Source organism: Schistocerca nitens, chromosome 5 (assembly GCF_023898315.1).
Source record: "Schistocerca nitens isolate TAMUIC-IGC-003100 chromosome 5, iqSchNite1.1, whole genome shotgun sequence".
Lineage (NCBI taxonomy): Eukaryota > Metazoa > Arthropoda > Insecta > Orthoptera > Acrididae > Schistocerca > Schistocerca nitens.
The window spans coordinates 385480494-385501453 of record NC_064618.1 but is presented as its reverse complement, the minus strand read 5'-3'; the positions used below and the strand labels follow the sequence as shown (position 1 = coordinate 385501453).

The 20960-nt window shown below is 42.9% G+C and overlaps 1 protein-coding gene across 1 annotated transcript in view; it reads right to left on the bottom strand.

The window, feature by feature from the left end:
• Window positions 1-20960, bottom strand: part of LOC126259601 (lachesin-like) — a 530351-nt gene that overhangs the window by 233362 nt on the left and 276029 nt on the right. The window contains exon 2 of the mRNA XM_049956510.1: window positions 16968-17065. Within this exon, the coding sequence (XP_049812467.1) occupies window positions 16968-17065 (98 nt within the window). The remainder of the gene's footprint in view (window positions 1-16967; window positions 17066-20960) is intronic.

The following is a 20960-nucleotide window of genomic DNA, read 5'->3' as shown; positions in this document are numbered from 1 at the left end:
AGCGGGAGTCGAACCGTCGCCACTTACACGTTCAGTGATATGGAGCTGTAACACCAACCACTTGACCAGCATGAACTCCAGCATCCTGTATTTACACACAATACATCTGTCATTTAATAGACGCATAAATTTCTGTTGCGAATTTCTTGGAATTGCCAGAGTACTGCACCTTACTACTTGCAAATTATGTTGTTTTAATGGCCTACTAAAATTGTACAAAGTTTGAAGTCAATCTGTGAACCCAGCGTCGTGGCCTCCTCTTGTCAGCAAGTGTCACTGCGCTGCCTCCCAGCAAGTAGCACGAACTTCAAGAACTTTTACTGCCGCTATATCGATATGTAAATACTATGTATGGACGCTAGGATGAGCCCGACGGACGAGCGTTGCGCACCTGTATCTGCTGCGACATGATGAATAATAAAGGGTTTTCTTGAACTCCGCCTATCATGCTGTGGCCACTTTCGCCTACGATGGATTCTTGTAAGCACCGCCACCATATCGAACCCACAAACAGCCAGCTGGGAGAGCAGCTGTGCCTTCCTGACAAGTAAAAGAACGGATCACCCCTCCGTAGAGGTCGTATCACACGACGACCGATACAACTAGCCCAGACTATATCTTGTGAATACACATAACAAGGACAATAGACACTAATGAAATCAGAACAACTACTTGCTTAACATCAAAAGCGGGGCCGGTACAATAGTGGAAAAAGTGGAAGACTGCTCCTATGTAAAAAGTAATACTACACAATGTGGGGGAAGCACTTTAATGTGACCACCACCTAGGTTCGACGTCAAAGTGTAATAACCATTCACAGACGGCATGTAACACCACTAAAAATGGAGCATATATAAAGCAAGTCTGGGGATGCGGAAGGCAGTGCAGGCGTCGTATTGCTGAACCGAAGCGATTTCTCTGACGTCCAAAAGTCCATGTGCAGTGTCTTTCGGGCCAACGGTGAAAGCGTTTCCGAAAGGGATGAGCTTGTAAACTGTTCGCGCACAGCCGAGGTTACGCTATACGATGCATGGCAGAATAACAACATACAAAACCGGTCCCGGGGCACATGTTGTGAAAAACATGTTCAAATGAGTTTGAATTTCTAAAGGACCAAACTGCTGTGGTCATCGATCGCTAGACTTACACATTACTTTAACTAACTTAATCTAACTTTTGATAAGGACATCACACACACCCATGCCCGAGATAGGATTCGAACCTCCGGCGGGTGCGGCCCTGCAATATTTGACAAGCCGCCTCAAACCGCGCGGCCACTTCGAGCGGCCCTGTGGTGCACCATTGGCCATAGGTGACAAGAGTAAGCGAGGCTGTGGAGATATAGGCGAATAGAGGTGCAACTCTTGAGCTACCGACCGCCCAGATGAACCGAGGGTCAACCAACAGTCTGCCTCAACTGCCTTCACAGCAGGCACCCGGTTCCTGCACTAATGCTGACTGTATTCATCGGCGACAAACGTTGGAACTTGCAAGCCAGTACTGCAACTGGACGTCCATTGAGTGGCGGCAGGCGGCCTTTTCAGATGAATCTCGTTTTATGCTCCATTGGACGGATAGCTATTGGCCTGTACGATAGTTCAAATGGCTCTGAGCACTATGGGACTTAACTTCTGAGGTCATCAGTCCATTAGAGCTCAGAACTACTTAAACCTAACTAACCTAAGGACATCACACACATCCATGCCGGAGGCAGGATTCGAACCTGCGACCATAGCGGTCGCGCGGTTCCAGACCGAAGCGCCTGGAACCGCTCGGCCACTCCGTCCGGCATTGGCCTGTACGGCGTGAAAAGTCTGGAAGCAAATAAGAAGGTAATGTTAATGTCTGGGGAATGTTTTCATGCCATTCCCTGTAAATTCTCGTCGTTCTGAAACGCACAGAGCTTCAACACAAATATGTATCAATCCTTTGCGACCATGTCCACCTTTAAACGCAGTTTGTGTTTCCTCGTTACGATGGCATATACGAACATGACAATGCAAGCCGTCACACCGGTCGCAATTTACAGGCGTGGTTCCAACAGCATCAGGATGAGTTCCCGGTACTCCGCTCGCCACCAAATTCCCCGCAGTTGGAACAAACCGAGAATCAGTGAGACCACCTCAATCGGGCTGTTCGCACACTGGGTTCTAAGCCGTGAATCCTAGTGCAGATGTATATGGCTTCCCATAACCTCACTGAAACTCTTCCTCCACGTCTCGCAGCGGTCCGCACCGCAAAATGTGGTTACTAAGGCTTTTGACAGGTGGGCACATTAATCCGACTGGACAATGTCGAACTGAAAATTAATATCTAGAGCACAGACCTGTGTGGAAGTCAAAGGTGAACCATTGGAAATCCTAATACCAATGTGAGGTAACAGGCGAGTTGTCGCGCCCTGAAAATATTATACGTTCGGAGGAGGCAGTGATTGCTCGGGCCGCTCGGCCAGCCGGGGCCCGGCAGTAAACACGTGGTGCCGAACGCTGGCCGGACGAGAGGGGTATCCCCAGCACGTGGTCCATCGTGCACGTAGCTGGGAATTCCTTGGTGACGTTGTGTGCCGTGAGGGCCAAAGATGGCGGAATTTGTGAAACCTTAATGGCAGACATTTCACAGTTCGTATAGAAATTAATAGCAGCCAGATGAAACATGATACCTCAAAAAGAAACATGTACATTACCATTATTTGCACGACGATTCTGATGGTGTAATCGGATTTTCAATATATTTATTGGTTTACAGTTTAGTATCTGACTATAAATTATACAAGTAACACACAGCAACGAATTTCCAAAATCTAAATGGTTCATCCGATTTCTTCGATCTATATGTCTTTAGAAAGCTATTAGTGTAAACCTGAATTGGCATAAATTAAAGGCATGTAAGTTGAATACGATCGCGTCAGGCCATAAGTACTTCACAGTTACACGAAAAAACGGTAGCAGCATGCTTATAAATATATTTATTCATCTATGTCTTTGTTTATATCCGATATACACTATTCATGAAGAAATTGGTTAAATATTTAATGTGTTTAGAAACCCAGAGACATTGGGTACTGTTCTTCCTTTTGTTGCTATTCCTTTGATATATGTTTATTTAATTTGTTTGTGTATTTAATAATGTGTGTTAGAGCGTGTTTATGATCCAGCCATAGGAATGTTTGTTTAATTTCAAGTTTCTTAAATGTAACTCTAGTATTTCGTATATGTTTAAATATATTTGTGTGTGTGTACGTTGGCTTGGAGACATGGAGGGAGTCCTCTAACCAATCATAGCGCTCAGTAACTAAGAGAGACGTATGGAAGTTGGGAAGAGTGCGGCGAGAGGGGGAGTACGGCAAAGGACACGGGAAGGGCTGGACGAGACGACGCGACGGACGCGCAGTAGGCGGAAGGACTTGGACAGTGGACCAGTTTGCGGGTGGTTGCGGAGGATGGATAAGAATATTTTGGAGTGCCGACCTGTGCTCTTGTGTGATTTTCGTGGCTTCTGCAGTGAAGACGTCGTGTGCGTTTAGAAGTGAATATCTCGCGAGCTATGTTGTTGCTCATGACTAATTACGTGCATTAGTAATCTATTGTTTACCTGTTATTCAACTAAAATTTTATTTACTTGCTGGACCATCGCCTGCAGTAAGTGTTTTGCAAAAATATACTACATTCTCAAAACTACTTCTACTATCGTACTCATCATTTAAAGTCGTTAAAATAGTACCTGTACATTTTATTTAATTGCAATCTTTCATTTATAAATTTATATGTTACATTCATAATCCGCAATTGCCGAGTGATACAAACCTTCGACCATTTGATTCATGTGTGTGTTCTTATCGTATACTGTAGACTCAGCTGTATTTGGCCAGAAATGCGGCAACTACGTATCCCAGCCCCTAGACAACGAAACCAGCCAAAACTTGTAATATTGCAACGTTGAGTCGGAGGATATGTAGTTGAGGGCCACCTCATTTCGTTTTATTTATTATTGATTGAAAGCCCGCACCAATAATATGACAATATTTTTGATGCAGTGCTTTTGAAGACTGTAAAAAAATACAGTACACAGATAATTAGATGAAGCATTCCAAAAACAGCGTAGGTGAAGAGAATGCCTATGGAAGACGTATACCAAAACAAAGAGAAGGTTAATAGAACATGTACCACGACATAAAGGAACAGTTTAATTCGAGACTGCAAGGAGCAGTAGAGAAGAAAATACTAGGGTCAGTAAAAAAATTGAATGAATAAAACAGACTATAGGAATTACTGTATGTGGAAGTATTGTTGAGTGGTGGCACACAGCTCTGTTATAGACCAGGGTATGGTGGTTATGCGAAACAAAAGTACATCGACAAGTCCAGGCAGAGTCGACTATGAGATGTAGGTGAGAATCCAGCCAGCAACGTAAGCCTCGCAGAGACCTACGCCGCTGCAGCAGTTGTCCTAGAAACAACAGCTGGATCACAGTGTCTGATCATCGAGCGAGGATAACACGAGAAGGGCTTCTGCTAGATGTGCTGGCATCTTTAATCTTAGCTGGAAGGAGCTCACGGGTGCCACGTAATCCTACACAGTGGCCGAAGGAGCGTTTCTGGCTTGTAGCGCGGGTTGCGGTGTAAATGGGCTGATTTGCGTGGCGGTGGTGGTGGTGGTAGGGGGTCCGCGCAAACCCGATGGACACGTATCGATCTCCGAACCGCTGAATGTAGCAACTATCATAGAGACGAAAAGTTAACACAAGATAAGAAAAGGCGCAGTGCAGCGTCAAATCAGCCGAAAGGCGGCATGTATAATTAGGGGAAAAATTAACAGCAATGACAGTAGCGAGTAGAGGTGGTGCAAGCAAGTGATATTGCACGAATCAGAGGTCAGCTACCAGATTCACCGCATACCATGCATCAGATGCTTTTAGCGAATAGCAGTGGTCCTCCCGCATGTACGTGTAAAGGAGCTACAATAAAAACTGTACAATTTTATTTTAAGCAATGCACCGACCATCCATTTCTTCTTCTTCTTCTTCTTCTTCTTCTATCTCATAAGCGTCTTCTAATTAAACTGCGTGTCTACTGAGTATAGATTCAGTTGTGCGACTGGATTCATGATTTCCTGTCAGAAAGGTCACAGTTCGTAGTAATAGACGGAAAGTCATCGAGTAAAACAGAAGTAATATCCGGCGTTGCCCCATGAAGTGTTATAGGCCCTCTATTGTTCCTGATCTACATTAACGACATAGGAGTAAATCTGAATAGCCGCCTTCGATTGTTTGCAGATGATGCTGTCATTTACATCCTTGTAAAGTAATCAGATGATCAAAACGACTTGCAAAATGATTTAGATATCTGTATGGTGCGAAAAGTGGGAATTGACACTGAATATGGAAAAGTGTGAAGTTATTCACATGAGTACTAAAAGAAATCAGCTAAATTTCGATTAGGTGATAAGTTATACAAATCTGAAGGCTGTAAATTCAACTAAATACTTAGGGATTACAATTACAAATAAACTAAACTGGAACGATCACATAGATAATATTGTGGGTAGAGCAAACCAAAGACTGCGATTCATTGGCAGAACACTTAGAAGGTGCAACAGGTCTACTGAAGAGACTGCTTATACCGAGTATTGCTGTGCGGTATGGGATCCGCATCAGGTGGGACTGACGGATGACATCAAAGAAGTACAAAGGCAGCTCGTTTTTTACTATCGCGAAACAGGGGAGATAGTGTCACAGACATGATACGTGAATTGGAGTGGCAATCATTAAAACAAAGGCGTTTTTCTTTGCGATGGGATCTTCTCATGAAATTTCAATCACCAATTTTCTCCTCCGATTGCGAAAGCATTCTGTTGACACCTACCTACATAGGGAGAAATGATCATCACGATTAAATATGAGAAATCAGCTCTCTCACAGAAAAATTTAAGAGCTCGTTTTTCCCACGTGCCGTTCGAGAGTAGAACGGTAGAGAGACAGCTTGAAGGTGGTTCATTGAACCCTCTGCCAGGCACTTTATTGTGAATAGCAGAGTAATCACGTAGCTGTAGATGTAGGATTATTTACGGCTATCTCTGCTTCTCCGCCCTCAGTCACCATCTTCTTCTGTCTTGAATTTCCTTAACTTTCATATTCCTTATTCCCACTGCCTCCTCGGTGAGTAGGTATCCTTCGCTGTATTCTGTTTGATATCGTCCCTTGATACATACTATTCGCATGGCAAAACTACTGAGATGTATTTGTAGGATGTCGTCACAGAGATTCTTATCTGCTTTCATCCTTTGTCAGATTACGTCAATTCTTGTTTTAGCCACCCTAGCACAGCTTGAGCTTCGTCTTAAGTACTCAATTTCAGTGGCGAGCTGTTTCTTCTTATGTTATGTATTTTTATTTATGTCCGTACTCATTTAGAGCTTTCATTCATGTTCAGTTTGGCATTAAACATGTTTAATCTTCTATTACAACGTCGCCCAAGCCATCTATTCCAATTTGGATGCTGCAGCTGCTCTTTGGCCAATACACGTTGTGAGGCATGTTTAATTTTCTATTCTGCTAGTTGTTGCCCCAGTTTCTGGCATTTATAATAGCGGCGCCAGCGCTTTTTCTTTGGGTCTTGCACGAGAACAGTGCAGTATCGGCCATGTTGCCACCTAATATGTTTCTTAATAGGCTTACAGGTTCTAAATCTACTGCTTAAGTCACTTTAGTGAATACATTAAATATTTTTGAGTTTTTGCATGACTAAAAAATTCATATTACTTAGTATGACTGTAGTGAGTATCGACAGGTTGTACCTATAGAATTTTACAGGAAATATAGGAAATTTCTACGATAATATTGGAAGCTGAAGAACTTACGTATATCAAATTTCGTACAGAAGAATTAACATTACATGTTTTACTTACATAGTTAACAAATCAGACATACTGGAGTGACATTTATAATGAATAAAAGTAGAACAGCTGACTTACATGATCCAGAGCTACTATGTGTGCTGGATAGGCTCAAATCTGATGTGATAATGAAAATATATGGTCTTTCATTTATTAATAATATTACAGTACTTGGTGTATGGTTATATAACATTTTTGAATAGCTCTGTTCGCTCATTTAGGATGTCATTAGCGCATGCAGATTTTTGGAATAAATTTCAATTTCTTCAAGCATCTTGAATATTTTTACTCCAATTGGACAGGTAAAGTGGGCCGTGTTGTGTGTCTATGCTCATTTTCAACTACATGTAAGACAAATGTGGTTTTGTTTAAGTTTTTCAATCGAAGAGCATCCATGTGTTCACGAAAACGTATTTTGAAATTTCTTCCAGCTTGGGCAATGTATATCTTTGAACATGAATTGTAATTAAGGTTGTATGTTTCTGATCGGTTGTATGGTCTGCTATTATTTTTAATGTTACTGATAGCTTAATCCTTTTTCGTTGTATAAAAGCTGATATTTCTTCCTTGGAAAATATTTGCTGCTTAATATGACAATTTTCCTAAAAATGATATCATTACGTATTTGGTGTTAGCTGTGATGAGATGGTGTTTAGCGTTGGTTTGTCTTTATTGTTCGTCGTTTGGAAATTTATTTTAATATTTACCTAATCCATTAAATTTAGACTGTAGCCATTATTGCAAGAATTTGCTTTAATGATAACGGTTTCTAAGGGGATTTTGTGCATTTTGTTGAGCATTTCCCCGTCAAAAATTAATGCAAACTTATACAGCTGCCCATGATGTGGCGAAAGAACTGTAACACTGAAACAAAGTAGAAGATTGGACCGACCTCAATCAATCGTATTTATATTATCCATTTCACGGATGCGATGTAGTGGTTGTTATACTTTATGAGTGGTATTTGATAGGATTCAACCACTTTAATTTTGTTTTTATAGTCAGAGGATTTCACTAACGATTTATAATGGATAAAAAAAACAACAGAGCAAAACACTTCATCTGTATGGAACTCAACAACGCGTTTCGAAAAACGATGCTCATGAGATCGTGTCCGCAGCTCGTAGTCTACGGGCTAGCGTTGATGCCTCTGGACCACGGGGTCCCCGGTTCGATTACCGGCCGGTTCGGGTTTTTCTCTGCCCCGGGACTGGGTGTCTGTGTTGTCTTCATCATTTCCACATCATCATCATTTGTGACGGTGTCTAGATTGAATTGTGAAAAGAAAATGGGCTGTGTAGAAATTGGCACTTTGTATGGGCGCTGATGATCGAACAGTTGAGCGCCCCACAAACCAGACACCATCATCATGAGACCGTCGACACTCAGCTCTTATGATTCAAACACTAAACTAATTGCGAATTTGCTGAGTACGTAAATCAAAATGAAACAAAACACGTTTGACTCTTGGTCATTAAACCTGTATCTGCTTGCGTCATACACAATCAATGCAAAACTGCCCTCGCCTGATGCTACCTACGTACATATGCAGGAGAAATCAATAACGGCTGTAGCGCAAATGTCGGATACATGGGATTCGATGTTTTATCGCAACATGAATAAACAACGTGACCTACAGCTCTCCAGGCGGTTGTCGGTCGTTCACGTAGCTTTATTAATATCGCTCATCGATGGCAGAAGACGCCTCCTTACTTATTTACCATACGCTCCTCTTGCGTTACGCGCATGGGCGTGTTACGAAGCTTTTATAGGGCTAGATGTAAACGAGCAAGTAACAGCCCCGCATGATCGCTGCGTTAGATATCGTTTCAGTGCACACACGGCGACGTCACGGTGATAATGGCGTAGTTCTGCTGGATTGGAAGGCAACTGCTCTACCGACCATTAAAATTACTACACCAATAAGAAATACTGATGATAAATGGGTATTCATTGGACAAATATATTATACTAGAACTGACATGTGATTATATTTTCACGCAATTCTGGTGCATAGATCCTGAGAAATCAGTATCCAGAACAACCACCTCTGCCCGTAATAACGGCCTTGATACCCCTGGGCATTGAGTCAAACAGAGCTTGGATCCCGTGTACAGGTACAGCTGCCCATGCAACTTCAACACAATACAACAGTTAATCAAGAGTAGTGACTGGCGTATTGTGACGAACCAGTTGCTCTGCCACCATTGACCAGACGTTTCAAATTGGTGAGAGATCTGGAGAATGTGTTGGCCAGGGCAGCAGTCAAACATTTTCTGTATCCGGAAAGGCCCGTACAGCACCTGCAACATGTGCTCGTGCATTATCCTGCTGAAATGTACGGTTTCGCTGGAATAGAATGAAAGGCAGAGTCACGGGTAGTAACACATCTGAAATGTAACGTCCACTGTTCAAAGTGCCGTCAATGCGAACAAGAGATCACCGAGACGTGTAACCAATGGCACCCCATACCATCACGCCGGGTGATACGCAAGTATGGCGATAATGAATACACGCTTCCAATGTGCGATCACCGCGATGACGCCAAACACGGATGCGACCATCATGATGCTGTAAACATAACCTGCATTCATCTGAAAAAATGATGATTTGCCATTCGTGCACCCAGGTTCGTCGTTGAGTACACCTTCACAGGCGCTCCTGTCTACGATGCAGCGCCAAGGGTAACCGCAGCCATGGTCTCCGAGCTGATAATCCATGCTGCTGCAAACGTCGTCGAACTGTTCGTGCAGATGGTTGTTGTCTTACAAACGTCCCCATATGTTGACTCAGGGATCGAGACGTGCCTGCACGATCCGTTACAGCCATGCGGATAAGATGCCTGTCATCTCGACTGCTAGTGATCCGAGGCCCTTGGGATCCAGCACGGCGTTCCGTATTACCCTCCTGAACCCACCGATTCCATATTCTGCTAACAGTCATTGGCTCTCGACCATAAACCGCAATCGCGATAAGCTACAATCTGACCTTTATCAAAGTCGGAAACGTGATTGTACGCATTTCTCCTCCTTACATGAGCATCACGACAACGTTTCACCAGGCAACGTCGGTCAAATACTGTTTGTGTGTGAGAAATCGGTTGGAAACTTTCCTCATGTCAACACGTTGTGTGAATGTTCCGAAAAGCTAATCATTTGCATATCACAGCATCTTCTTCCTGTCGGTTGAGTTTCGCGTCTGTAGCACGTCACCAAGAGACCAAGAGATGAATACACTAAGTAGATTGAGAAGGATGTAGGTTGCAGTAAGTACTGGGAGATGAAGAAGCTTGCAGAGGATAGAGTAGCGTGGAGAGCTGTATCAAACCAGTCTCAGGACTGAAGACCACTACAACCACAACAACAACAACAACAGCACATCATTTTCTTGGAGTAGCAATTTCAATGGCCAGTAGTATAGTATGTCGGAGGCAGGAGGCAGTGCTTGCTTATTTCGTTTCCGAATACGTAAAGAAAAGCAACACGAGCGTTTGAGAAGTTCAGAGCATCTGGAAGGAGCGTTCGAGGTACTGTTTACAAATTTAAAACTAGACAGAGGTATAGTTTTCCAGTAAAGCGCCCAACGAACTTCTCGCACTTGAGAAACCATGCGGCTCTCTTCTTAATCTTATCATGGCACTCGTTGCGAGATGATTCCCATACTTCAGGGTACTTCATCACTTCTTCAGTAAACAATTCCACATCCAGTCCACTTACATCCATGACAGACTGAAGACGACTGTTGCTAGGGTTGCGAACACGTGTGCACCGCCTAATTCTATATGTACATCTACATGTACATAGATACTCTGCAAGTCACCGTAAGGTGCGTGGTGGAGAGTACCCTGTACCACTACTTGTCATTTCCCCTCCTCTTCCACTTGCAAATAGAGCGAGGGAAAGACGACTTGTCTGTACACCTCCGTATGAGCTCTAATTTCTCGTAAATTATCTTCGTGGTCTTTACGCGCGATGTATGTTGGCAACAGTAGAATTGTTCGGCAGTCAGCTTCAGACGCCAGTTCTCTAAGTGGAGGGGTGAAGTGGACTGCCGTAGTCGTCGTGGGGTTGTGGACCACTGCGGCTGCGGCGGGAACGGAGCCTCTCCGTCGTTTCTAGGTCCCCGCTTAACATACAATACAATATCATCTGAGGAAAGGACAAACTGAGGTTCGCACGAGCGATGCTTTCTGAAACCATGCAGATTCGGCAGCAGAATCGTTCGGCAGTCAGATCCGAATGCCGGTTTACTAAATTTTCTCAATAGTTTCCCGAAAAGAACGTGGTCTTCCCTCCAGGGATTCCCATTTGAGTTCCCGAAGCATCTCCGTAACACTTACGTGTTTTTCGAACCTTCCGGTAACAATTGTTCTAGCGCTGCTATTTCGCGGTGAGTTCACAGCTTCTCTGTTATAGTGTAAGTGTCTGCATTACTTCACATGTATTGATACCACGCGCGAAGAAATGATATGAGACCTCGTGATAATAAATCGCTCGTAGGTATCGAGTCCAAGATGTGCGAGCGAATGTTTCCAAACGCAGAAGTAGTAATTTTTTTTATGAATAATCATATAGAGGACAAATGTTATTTTCCTCCATCTTCGAATAATGATACGATGGCTGTGGTCGGTCCTGGCACCTCAGCATTTCAGGGCGAGAAAATCATTCATGTTCTTGCGTTTGCATTCCACGACAGAAAATGTTCAGGATTACGTCTATTGGTGAGTATGAAACAGGTAAGTTCGGATTGCCTCTCTTTTTTTTTTTTTTAAAAAAAAGAAAAAAAAGAAAACTTTTGTATTGGTGAAAAATCTTCTCCTTTTCAGTGGCTGTCTGGCTTTCAAGCAATATTTTCCGTCGAAAAGTAGTCGTTTCGTTGCATGTGACAGTGAAACTGGATTTGTATTACAAGGGGAAGCCATATGTCACTCCAGAATGAGGAGTGCTAGTTCTGCAAGGTTCCCAGGGGAGCTTCTGTGAAGTTTGGGAGGTAGGAGACGAGGTACTGCAGAAGTGAAGCTGTGAAGATAGGGCGTGAGTCCTGCTTGGGTAGCTCACATGGTAGAGCACTTGCGCGCGAAAGGCAAAGGTCCCAAGTTCGAATCTCGGTCCGACACACAGTTTTAATTTGCCAGGAAGTTTCATATCAGCACACACTCCGCCGCAGAGTGAAAATCTCATTCTGGAAACATCCTCTAGGCTGTGGCCAAGCCATGTCTCCGCAATATCCTTTCTTCCAGGAGTGTTAGTTCTGCAAGGTTCGCAGGAGAGCTTCTGTGAAGTCTGGAAGGTAGGAGACTAGGTACTGGCAGAACTGAAGCTATGAGGACAGGGCGTGAGTCGTGCTTTGGTAGTTCAGTTGGTTGAGCACTTGCCCTAGAAAGGCAAAGGTCCCGATGTAGAGTCTCGGTCCGGCACAGTTTTAATCTGCCAGAAAATTTCATATGTCACTCTTTAACACAGTCAAAACTTCGTTTGCTAAAAGAAAGGTGAAAATAAAGGAATACCTATTTTGTCTTAGGTGCCGCCACTCAACAGTTTCCGAGAAAATGGCAGTCAGAGTTTTGATTACTAGCGACTTTGAATGCGAATTTCATTGTCTAGAGTAGAACTGCCTTCAGCGATGTTTCCCTCGTCGAACTGAGCCTCTATGACCTGTCTGGAGACGCCCAGGACAGTGTTGAGATACTACTCTGTACGTAACCCTCCAGAGGGACCGAAACACGAGAAGTTATGGTCTGGGCAGACATTTCATTTCTTAGCATAACCCCTATGGTTGTCATCTGCAACACTCTTACAGCACAGAGGTATGTCTACAACACTCTTACAGCACAGAGGTATGTCTACGATATTCTACGCGCCATTGTGTTGCTCTTCAAGGCAAGCCGTCGTGGGCTTACCTTTCAGGAAGATAATACGGGCGAGCACGCGGCAAGGATTTCTGCTGATTCGTGCTTCCCAAAAGCTGTCTTGGCCAGCAAGATTGCCAGATTTTTTCCACATTTGAGAACTTATAGAGCATTATGGGCAGAGCCCTCCATCAAACACCGAGCGAGGTGGCGCAGTGGTTAGCACACTGGACTCGCATTCGGGAGGACGACGTTTCAATCCCGCGCCCAGCCATCCTGATTTAGGTTTTCCGTGATTTCCCTAAATCGCTCCAGGCACATGCAGGGATGGTTCCTTTGAAACGGCACGGCCGACTTCCTTCCCGTCCTTTCCTGATCCGATGAGACCTATGACCTCGCAGTGTGGTCTCTTCCCCCAAACAACCCAACCCTCCATCAAACACTGCATTTTGACAATTTAACGTCGTCGGTCGGACAGAATTTGCCTCGATATCCCTCAGGACACCCAATAACTCTATCAATGCTGCTTGCATACGGGTCGGAAGTGAACCAAGGCGTTATTGACTTGCTCAATTTGTGCAGCTCTTTCCTTGAATAAATCATACAATTTTTCTCGAAATGTAATCATTTGTTTGTCTGTACATGTAGGATTGTGTCAGTATATTCGCATTGTGAAGGGACAGATCAAGATAAGATGGGTAGTTTTTATGAGGCACTCAGTGATGTCGTTGTTAGAGTAAAGGACAAGGACAGTGTTCTGCTCATGGGTGATTTTAACGCCAGGATTGGAAATCGAACAGAAGGGTATGAAAAGGTTATGGGTAAATTTGAAGAGGATATGGAGGCCAACAGGAACAGGAAACAACTTTTGGATTTCTGTGCCAGTATGGGCTTAGTAATCATAAACTCCTTTTTTAAACATAAGAACATTCACCGGTATACTTGGGAAGGCAGGGGAACCAGATCTGTCATTGACTATATAATAACAGATTAGGATTTCAGGAAGGCTGTGAGGGACACACGTGTATTCAGGGGATTCTTTGATGACACTGATCATTATTTAATCTGTAGTGAAATTGGGATTGTGAGGCCGAAAGTGCAGGAGGTCAGGTCCATATGTTGGAGGATAAGAATGGAGAAACTTCAGGATAAGGAAATCAGGCACAAGTACATAACAGCGATCTCTGAAAGGTACCAGTTAGTTGAATGTTCTCAATTACAGTCATTGGAAAAGGAATGGACAAGGTACAGGGACACAGTACTAGAAGTGGCTAAAGAATGTCTTGCAACAGTAGTGTGTAAAAGTAGGATGAAGCAAACAGCTTGGTGGAATGACACAGTCAAAGCAGCCTGTAAAAGGAAAAAGAAGGCGTATCAAAAATGGCTACATACTAGAACTCAGGTAGGCAGAGAAAGTTATGTTGAAGAAAGAAACAAAGCCAAACAGATAATTGAAGCATCCAAGAAGAAATCTTGGGAAGACTTTGGAAACAGGTTGGAGACTATGGGTCAAGCTGCTGGAAAACCATTCTGAGGTGTAATTAGCAGTCTTCGAAAGGGAGGTAAGAAGGAAATGACAAGTATTTTGGACAGGTCAGGAAAACTGCTGGTGAATCCTGTTGATGCCTTGGGCAGATGGAGGGAATATTTTGAAGAGTTGCTCAATGTAGGTGAAAATACGATCAGTAATGTTTCAGATTTCGAGGTAGAATGGGATAGGAATGATGATGGATGTAGGATCACATTTGAGGAAGTGGAGAAAATGGTCAATAGATTGCAGTGCAATGAAGCAGCTGGGGTGGAGGAAATTAAGTCGGAACTCATCAAATCAAGTGGAATGTAAGGTCTTAAATGGCTACACAGGATAATTGAAATGGCCTGGGAGTCGGGACAGGTTCCATCAGACTGGACAAAAGCAGTAATCACACCAATCTTTAAACATGGAAACAGAAAAGATTGTAACAACTACAGAGGTATCTCTTTAATCAGCGTAGTGGGTAAAATCATCTCAGGTATTGTTGAAAGGAAAGTGCGAGTATTAGTTGAGGACCAATTGGATGAAAATCAGTGTGGGTTTAGGCCTCTTAGAGGTTGTCAGGATCAGATCTTTAGCCTATGGCAAATAATGGAGAAGTGTTATGGGTGGAACAGGGAATTGTATCTATGCTTTATAGATCTAGAAAAGGCATATGACCGGGTTCCTAGGAGGAAGTTATTGTCTGTTCTACGAGATTATGAAATAGGAGGCAAACTTTTGCAGGCAATTAAAGGTCTTTACATGGATAGTCAGGCAGCAGATAAATTGAGCTCATGGTTCAGAGTAGTTTCAGGGGCAAGACAAGGTTGGAACCTGTCTCCGCTGTTGTTAATATTATTTATCGATCATATGTTGAAAACAATAGACTGGCTGGGTGAGATTAAGATATGTGAACACAAAATAAGCAGTCTTGCATATGCGGATGACTTAGTTGTGATTGCAAATTCGATCGAAAGTTTGCAAAGTAATGTTTCAGAGCTAGATCAGAAATGTAAGGACTATGGTATGAAGATTAGCATCTCCAAAACGAAAGTAATGTCAGTGGGAAAGAAATATAAACGGATTGAGTGCCAAATAGGAGGAACAAAGTTAGAACACGTGGACGGTTTCAAATACTTAGGATGCATATCCTCACAGGATGGTAACATAGTGAAAGAACTGGAAGCGAGGTGTAGCAAAGCTAATGCAGTGAGCGCTCAGCTACGATCTACTCTCTTCTGCAAGAAGGAAGTCAGTACCAAGACTAAGTTATCTGTGCACCGTTCAATCTTTCGACCAACTTTGTTGTATGGGAGCGAAAGCTGGGTGGATTCAGGTTATCTTATCAACAAGGTTGAGGTTACGGATATGAAAGTAGCTAGGATGATTGCAGGTACTAGTAGATGGGAAGAATGGCAGGAGGGTGTCCGCAATGAGGAAATCAAGGAAAAATTGGGAATGAACCCTATAGATGTAGCAGTCAGGGCGAACAGGCTTAGATGGTGGGGTCATGTTACACGCATGGGAGAAGCAAGGTTACCGAAGAGACTCATGGGTTCAGCAGTAGAGGGTAGGGGGAGTCGGGGCAGACCAAGGAGAAGGTACCTAGATTCGGTTAAGAATGATTTTGAAGTAATAGGTTTAACATCAGAAGAGGCACCAATGTTAGCACTGAATAGGGGATCATGGAGGAATTTTATAAGGGGACTATGCTCCAGACTGAACGCTGAAAGGCATAATCAGTCTTAAATGATGATGATGATGATAATGTACAGCCCGCATCTCGTGGTCGTGCGGTAGCGTTCTCGCTTCCCACGCCCGGGTTCCCGGGTTCGATTCCCTGCGGGGTCAGGGATTTTCTCTGCCTCGTGATGGCTGGGTGTTGTGTGCTGTTCTTAGGTTAGTTAGGTTTAAGTAGTTCTAAGTTCTAGGGGACTGATGACCATAGATGTTAAGTCCCATAGTGCTCAGAGCCATTTGAACCATTTTTTGATGATGTACATGTACGTCTCATGTACCGATATCCGTCCCATTCGAAAGGTTCCTTCGTGGCGCGCCCTTTTTTTTTCTCTTAGGGTGTATAATAGTATGTTCCGTGAGTGTATAACAGTTTGATCCTTGTAAAAATTATTAACTGCCATTTTCCTAAAACTGTTGAGTTCTGCCTGATTATCCTGCTTCATCAGTGCCATATTGATCGCCTGAGTACTAAGCTATGAATAACAGTCTCTTTGTAAGGTTGTTACGGATGGCATGACTGAACAGAAATTACGACATCAGAAGTTGTTGGTTTCCTAAGAACTCTAAGCGCTTATTACCTCGCCTTGAAACTGAAGTCTTACTGTTTCATGGAAGATACGACCTTATTTCCAGCGTGACGAAATTTACCTGTTGCCACACACAAGCAGTTCCTTACAGCTTTCTTTTTTCTCGCGATGTGTATTTCGCGAAATTTTAAAATGCATCACAACGAATCAATTAATTAATGAACATATACTCAAAAGGAGCGAATAATAAAAGAACTAAACCACAATAAATTTAAAAATTAAATGAATATAAATATAGGAGTGATTATGTATGTTGATATGTGATATGCCAGTGCTCACCCAGAATTGGAAAAATGAGCTGATTAGATAGTCAATTTACAACCCAAAATGTGCTACTGTTTGAAAAGCCATGTTGGCGTTGTAGAGATGGGAGAAGCATTTCCTACCTTGTAGGCTCCTAGATCCTGCACCACGCACGCCATTATGCCCTCTCGCCCCACTGGCACCGTCGCATTGGTGATGGCCTCCGCGAACTTCGGCCCATCTGCGAAGGAAGAACAGATTACTTAATACACTCACAATAATACTTTATACTAATGAAAACAATATACAAGGGTCGTGTTTAACTTTATTCTGAACAATATTTGCTAACGTCTCTGTCTATATAAAGACGGAGGTGCGTATGGGTGCGTACGAGAGCGCGCGCGCGCTCGTGTGTGTGTGTGTGTGTGTGTGTGTGTGTGTCTTTGTGTTTAAATGTAAGTGGGCGTGTATGGAACTCGTGGATCAGTTGTAGCCAAACTGACTATCCAATAAAGAATACTATGTGGACAAGATACCCGAGCACCCCTCACTACCACTTTAGAGCACCTTGTTGTTATTCTTGTGTCGTATTTGATTCCCTGCTTTTTTGTCGCCGTGTATTAATTCTTCAGATGCTACCGACATTTATACATGATCACAATCCATGTGACTCCAGTGAAAAAGACTTACATGTGACTGATTAGATAGTCAATTTACAACCGATCGGTTCTAGGCGCTACAGCCTGGAACCGCGCGACCACTGCGGTCGCAGGTTCGAATCCTGCCTCGGTTGGTTAGGTTTAAGTAGTTCTAAGTTCTAGGGGACTGATGACCTCAGAAGTTAAGTCCCATAGGGCTCAGAGCCAATTTATATGTGCTACAGAAACTAAGTGAGCCAATGCTACTGGCGTGGTCACACGGTGTCGCTTGTTTCGTTGCAAGCGGTTTGCAGTGACAAAAACCTCCTGTTGTTCAAGCGTATTACATCCAAAATAAGTTGTTTTGGCATACACACTTTCGTCCTATGCGATTGCAAGACTAGGTTTGGTATTAGACATTTTAATTTCTACTGGTGCAGAGTGTGACATAAGTGTCACTGGAAACTAACTGGCGAAGACCATCAATATTGTGACAACAATTACGCAGTCTTATTTCGGAAGACAGTGTACGTCATATGTTGACAGTTGGTACAAAAACTCCATATCTCTCCGCCTACTTGCCGAGATATTAACAAATGCACTAACATGACTATGTTTTCAGTGGCCACATGAGAAATTTTATTTGTCGTACGTGGTTGTGAAACAGCTCGACGCACATCGTGTACAAGGTTCCTAGCGGCTAGAATACTTCAGTCACTGAATTTCATCTGTCTCATTCCTGAGTTTTCAGACAAATACCAAAGAAAGGATATCATCTGGAGGAGGTCGTCGTTCAGACGAGAGAAATTCATTGCGGAATTAAAACAAAAATATTTTCTGAGACCTTTTCGATCTTATATAAAATATAACCGACCTGTAAGAAGGAGTATTGTATGAAGGAACACTATGATGTTGGACTGTGTGTTTTCCTTGCTTCAGAAAAAAAAATAATGACGTCGAAAAATATTTGAGGAAAGTAAAAAACAAGGAATATTTAGTGGGTTTTACGTCTTAATAACTGGTTGGAGAGACTACAGAGTGAATCACCTGAAAACTGCAGCCTTCTTATTATGTGAATGGTCCATAACATCGAAAAGAGATATTCAGCAAATGATAGCAGACAGAGGGGCACGTAGTCTGTATGTGTAATAAACATGTCTTTTCTGTCAACCGAGGTACTGAAGCAAATATAAAGGGTGATCATAATTAAACTTTCAAACCGCTGTCGGAATAACACCACTGGTGAGGATGACGTCTAATTGGAACGGAATATTATCGGAGAAGGGGCAAAACGTATGGCAGAATAAAAATAAATAATTACTAATTGTAGCATTAGATGGCTTTATAGGCATCATAATTTAATAGTGAATTTACAATGAAATCCAGATATTTAGCTGCTCACAGGCGCTGATAAATATCAATGGCGACAGTTGAAAATGTTTGCGCCGACAGGGACTGGAACCCGGGATCTCCTGCTTACAAGACAGTCGCTCTACCAGTATGAACCACCGAGGACACAGAGGAAAGAGCGATTGCAGGGACTTATCTCTAGCACGCTCCCCGTGAGACCCACTTTTCCAGCTTACTGTGCACACACTACATTTGTAGTGCCCCTGCCCCACTATACTCATTACTCGCGGCAGTCAATCTACCGATTCCCGTAAGAGTTCGGGCAATGTGAGTGCGTCCGCACAGAAGAAGATCATTGGCCGGTAAGCCTTATCTATATTAAGATGGTATCTGTTCTTTCGGACAAGTCGGAAAGAACAGATAATATCTTCATGTATCATAATTTAATACTAGTCGACTGCAAATGACAAATGAATCATACGACAATGCCTAAGGTGTACGTTTGACGTTAAACAAACAATACTACTCAGTGTGCATGGGTGTACAGGTGTGATAATGTTAGTTACGTAAGACCATCCACCACAGCGAGGTCATACATCGTACACCATATTGAACATGTTTTGCGCCAGTCACACGGAAATTAATAATGCGATTTGATTTTGATAAAACAATGCCTAAGGTGTACGTTTGACGTTAAACAAACTTTACTATTCACCGTGTACAGAACTGATACTGTTAGTTACGTAAGCCCATCCACCACGGCAAGGTCATATGACATCGGACGGGAAAAATCGGTTTTTAATTGTCCTGAGGCAAAAAACCGCATAAAAAGCATCAAACACATCAGTTTTTATTTGACCTTAGAACAAAAACCGCATAAAAATCATCATTCAAATCGAATCTGATTATTAATTTCCATGTGACTGGCGCAAAACATGTTCAATATCCTGTCCACCGTTTTCTGCAACAAGTTGAAATCGAGAAACAGCATGTTTCACAACTGATCGAAGTGTTTCCGAGGTCACGTTCAGAATGTGTTGCACAATGCGTGCCTTCAATGCAGCTAAGTTTGCAATAGGAACGCTGAACGCCTTTCAGACAGCCCCACAGCCAGAAGTCACACGGATGAGCATTTCCGAAATGGCGCTTCAGCAGCAACTGGATCTTCAATGTATGGAGGTAGGCCATCTTGCATAAAAATGATCCTATCAACATACGCACGCTGTTGGAGAGCTGGAATGACGTGGTTGCGTAAAAGACACTCATAACGCTTACCATTGACGGTATAGGTAACAGAACCGGAAGCACCTGTCTCTCGTAAATCAGCTTCCACTCGAAGATATTTTTCTGAACAAATAACCTTGACAGTACTTTATTGCCTAGGCAGATTTACTATCTAAATTATTACTTTGATAAATTTATTGTGATGTAGAACCCATTTTTTTCTTACAATTGCCCTTGTACATAGTTACTGCAGTATAACGCAATATGAGATCTCAGAAATGCTAGTTATTTGTAAACTTGTTCATGAAAGGCATTCAGCCTGAATCCGTGAATGATTCTGCGAAAACGTCGCATTACTAGTTCTTGTTACGCCTTCAACCATTTGTTGTCGGTCAGAGATTGGCAATTGTTTTCAATTTTTTGTTACTTGGCATAGTGTTTATTTCATTTTTAGCTTCTTCTTTGTGTATGGAAAACGAACCTGACGTCTGCATTTGTAGTCTATGTTCTTGTCAGTGTTCACTCTGTAAAGAACCTTTAAAGCAGAATTGTAGAGGTGCCTACACAGTTTTTATATTAACAATATTGCCGTGTATTGTAGTATTTCGACTTAGCCTTCGAGGCTGGTAGCACTTCCTCTATTTTGCCGCTGTCGAATGTGAGATCTGGCGAGTGTCTCTCTAGTTAGGAGCAGGCCCTATTTATCGGTCGCGCGCTGTCAACTGTGTTTGAGTAAGGCGCTGCAACCTATAGCTTATGGATCTCCTGAGGGTGTGCCCCGTATGTCAGAAACACGATGGAGTTACATTGTGGCCACGATGTGTGCATAATTGATCGTGGCAAGCAACACAGATTTCGGAACGGGTGATCTGATGGGCACAACAGCCATTATCTAGCAACTAACTACATGCAGTGCGTCGATAG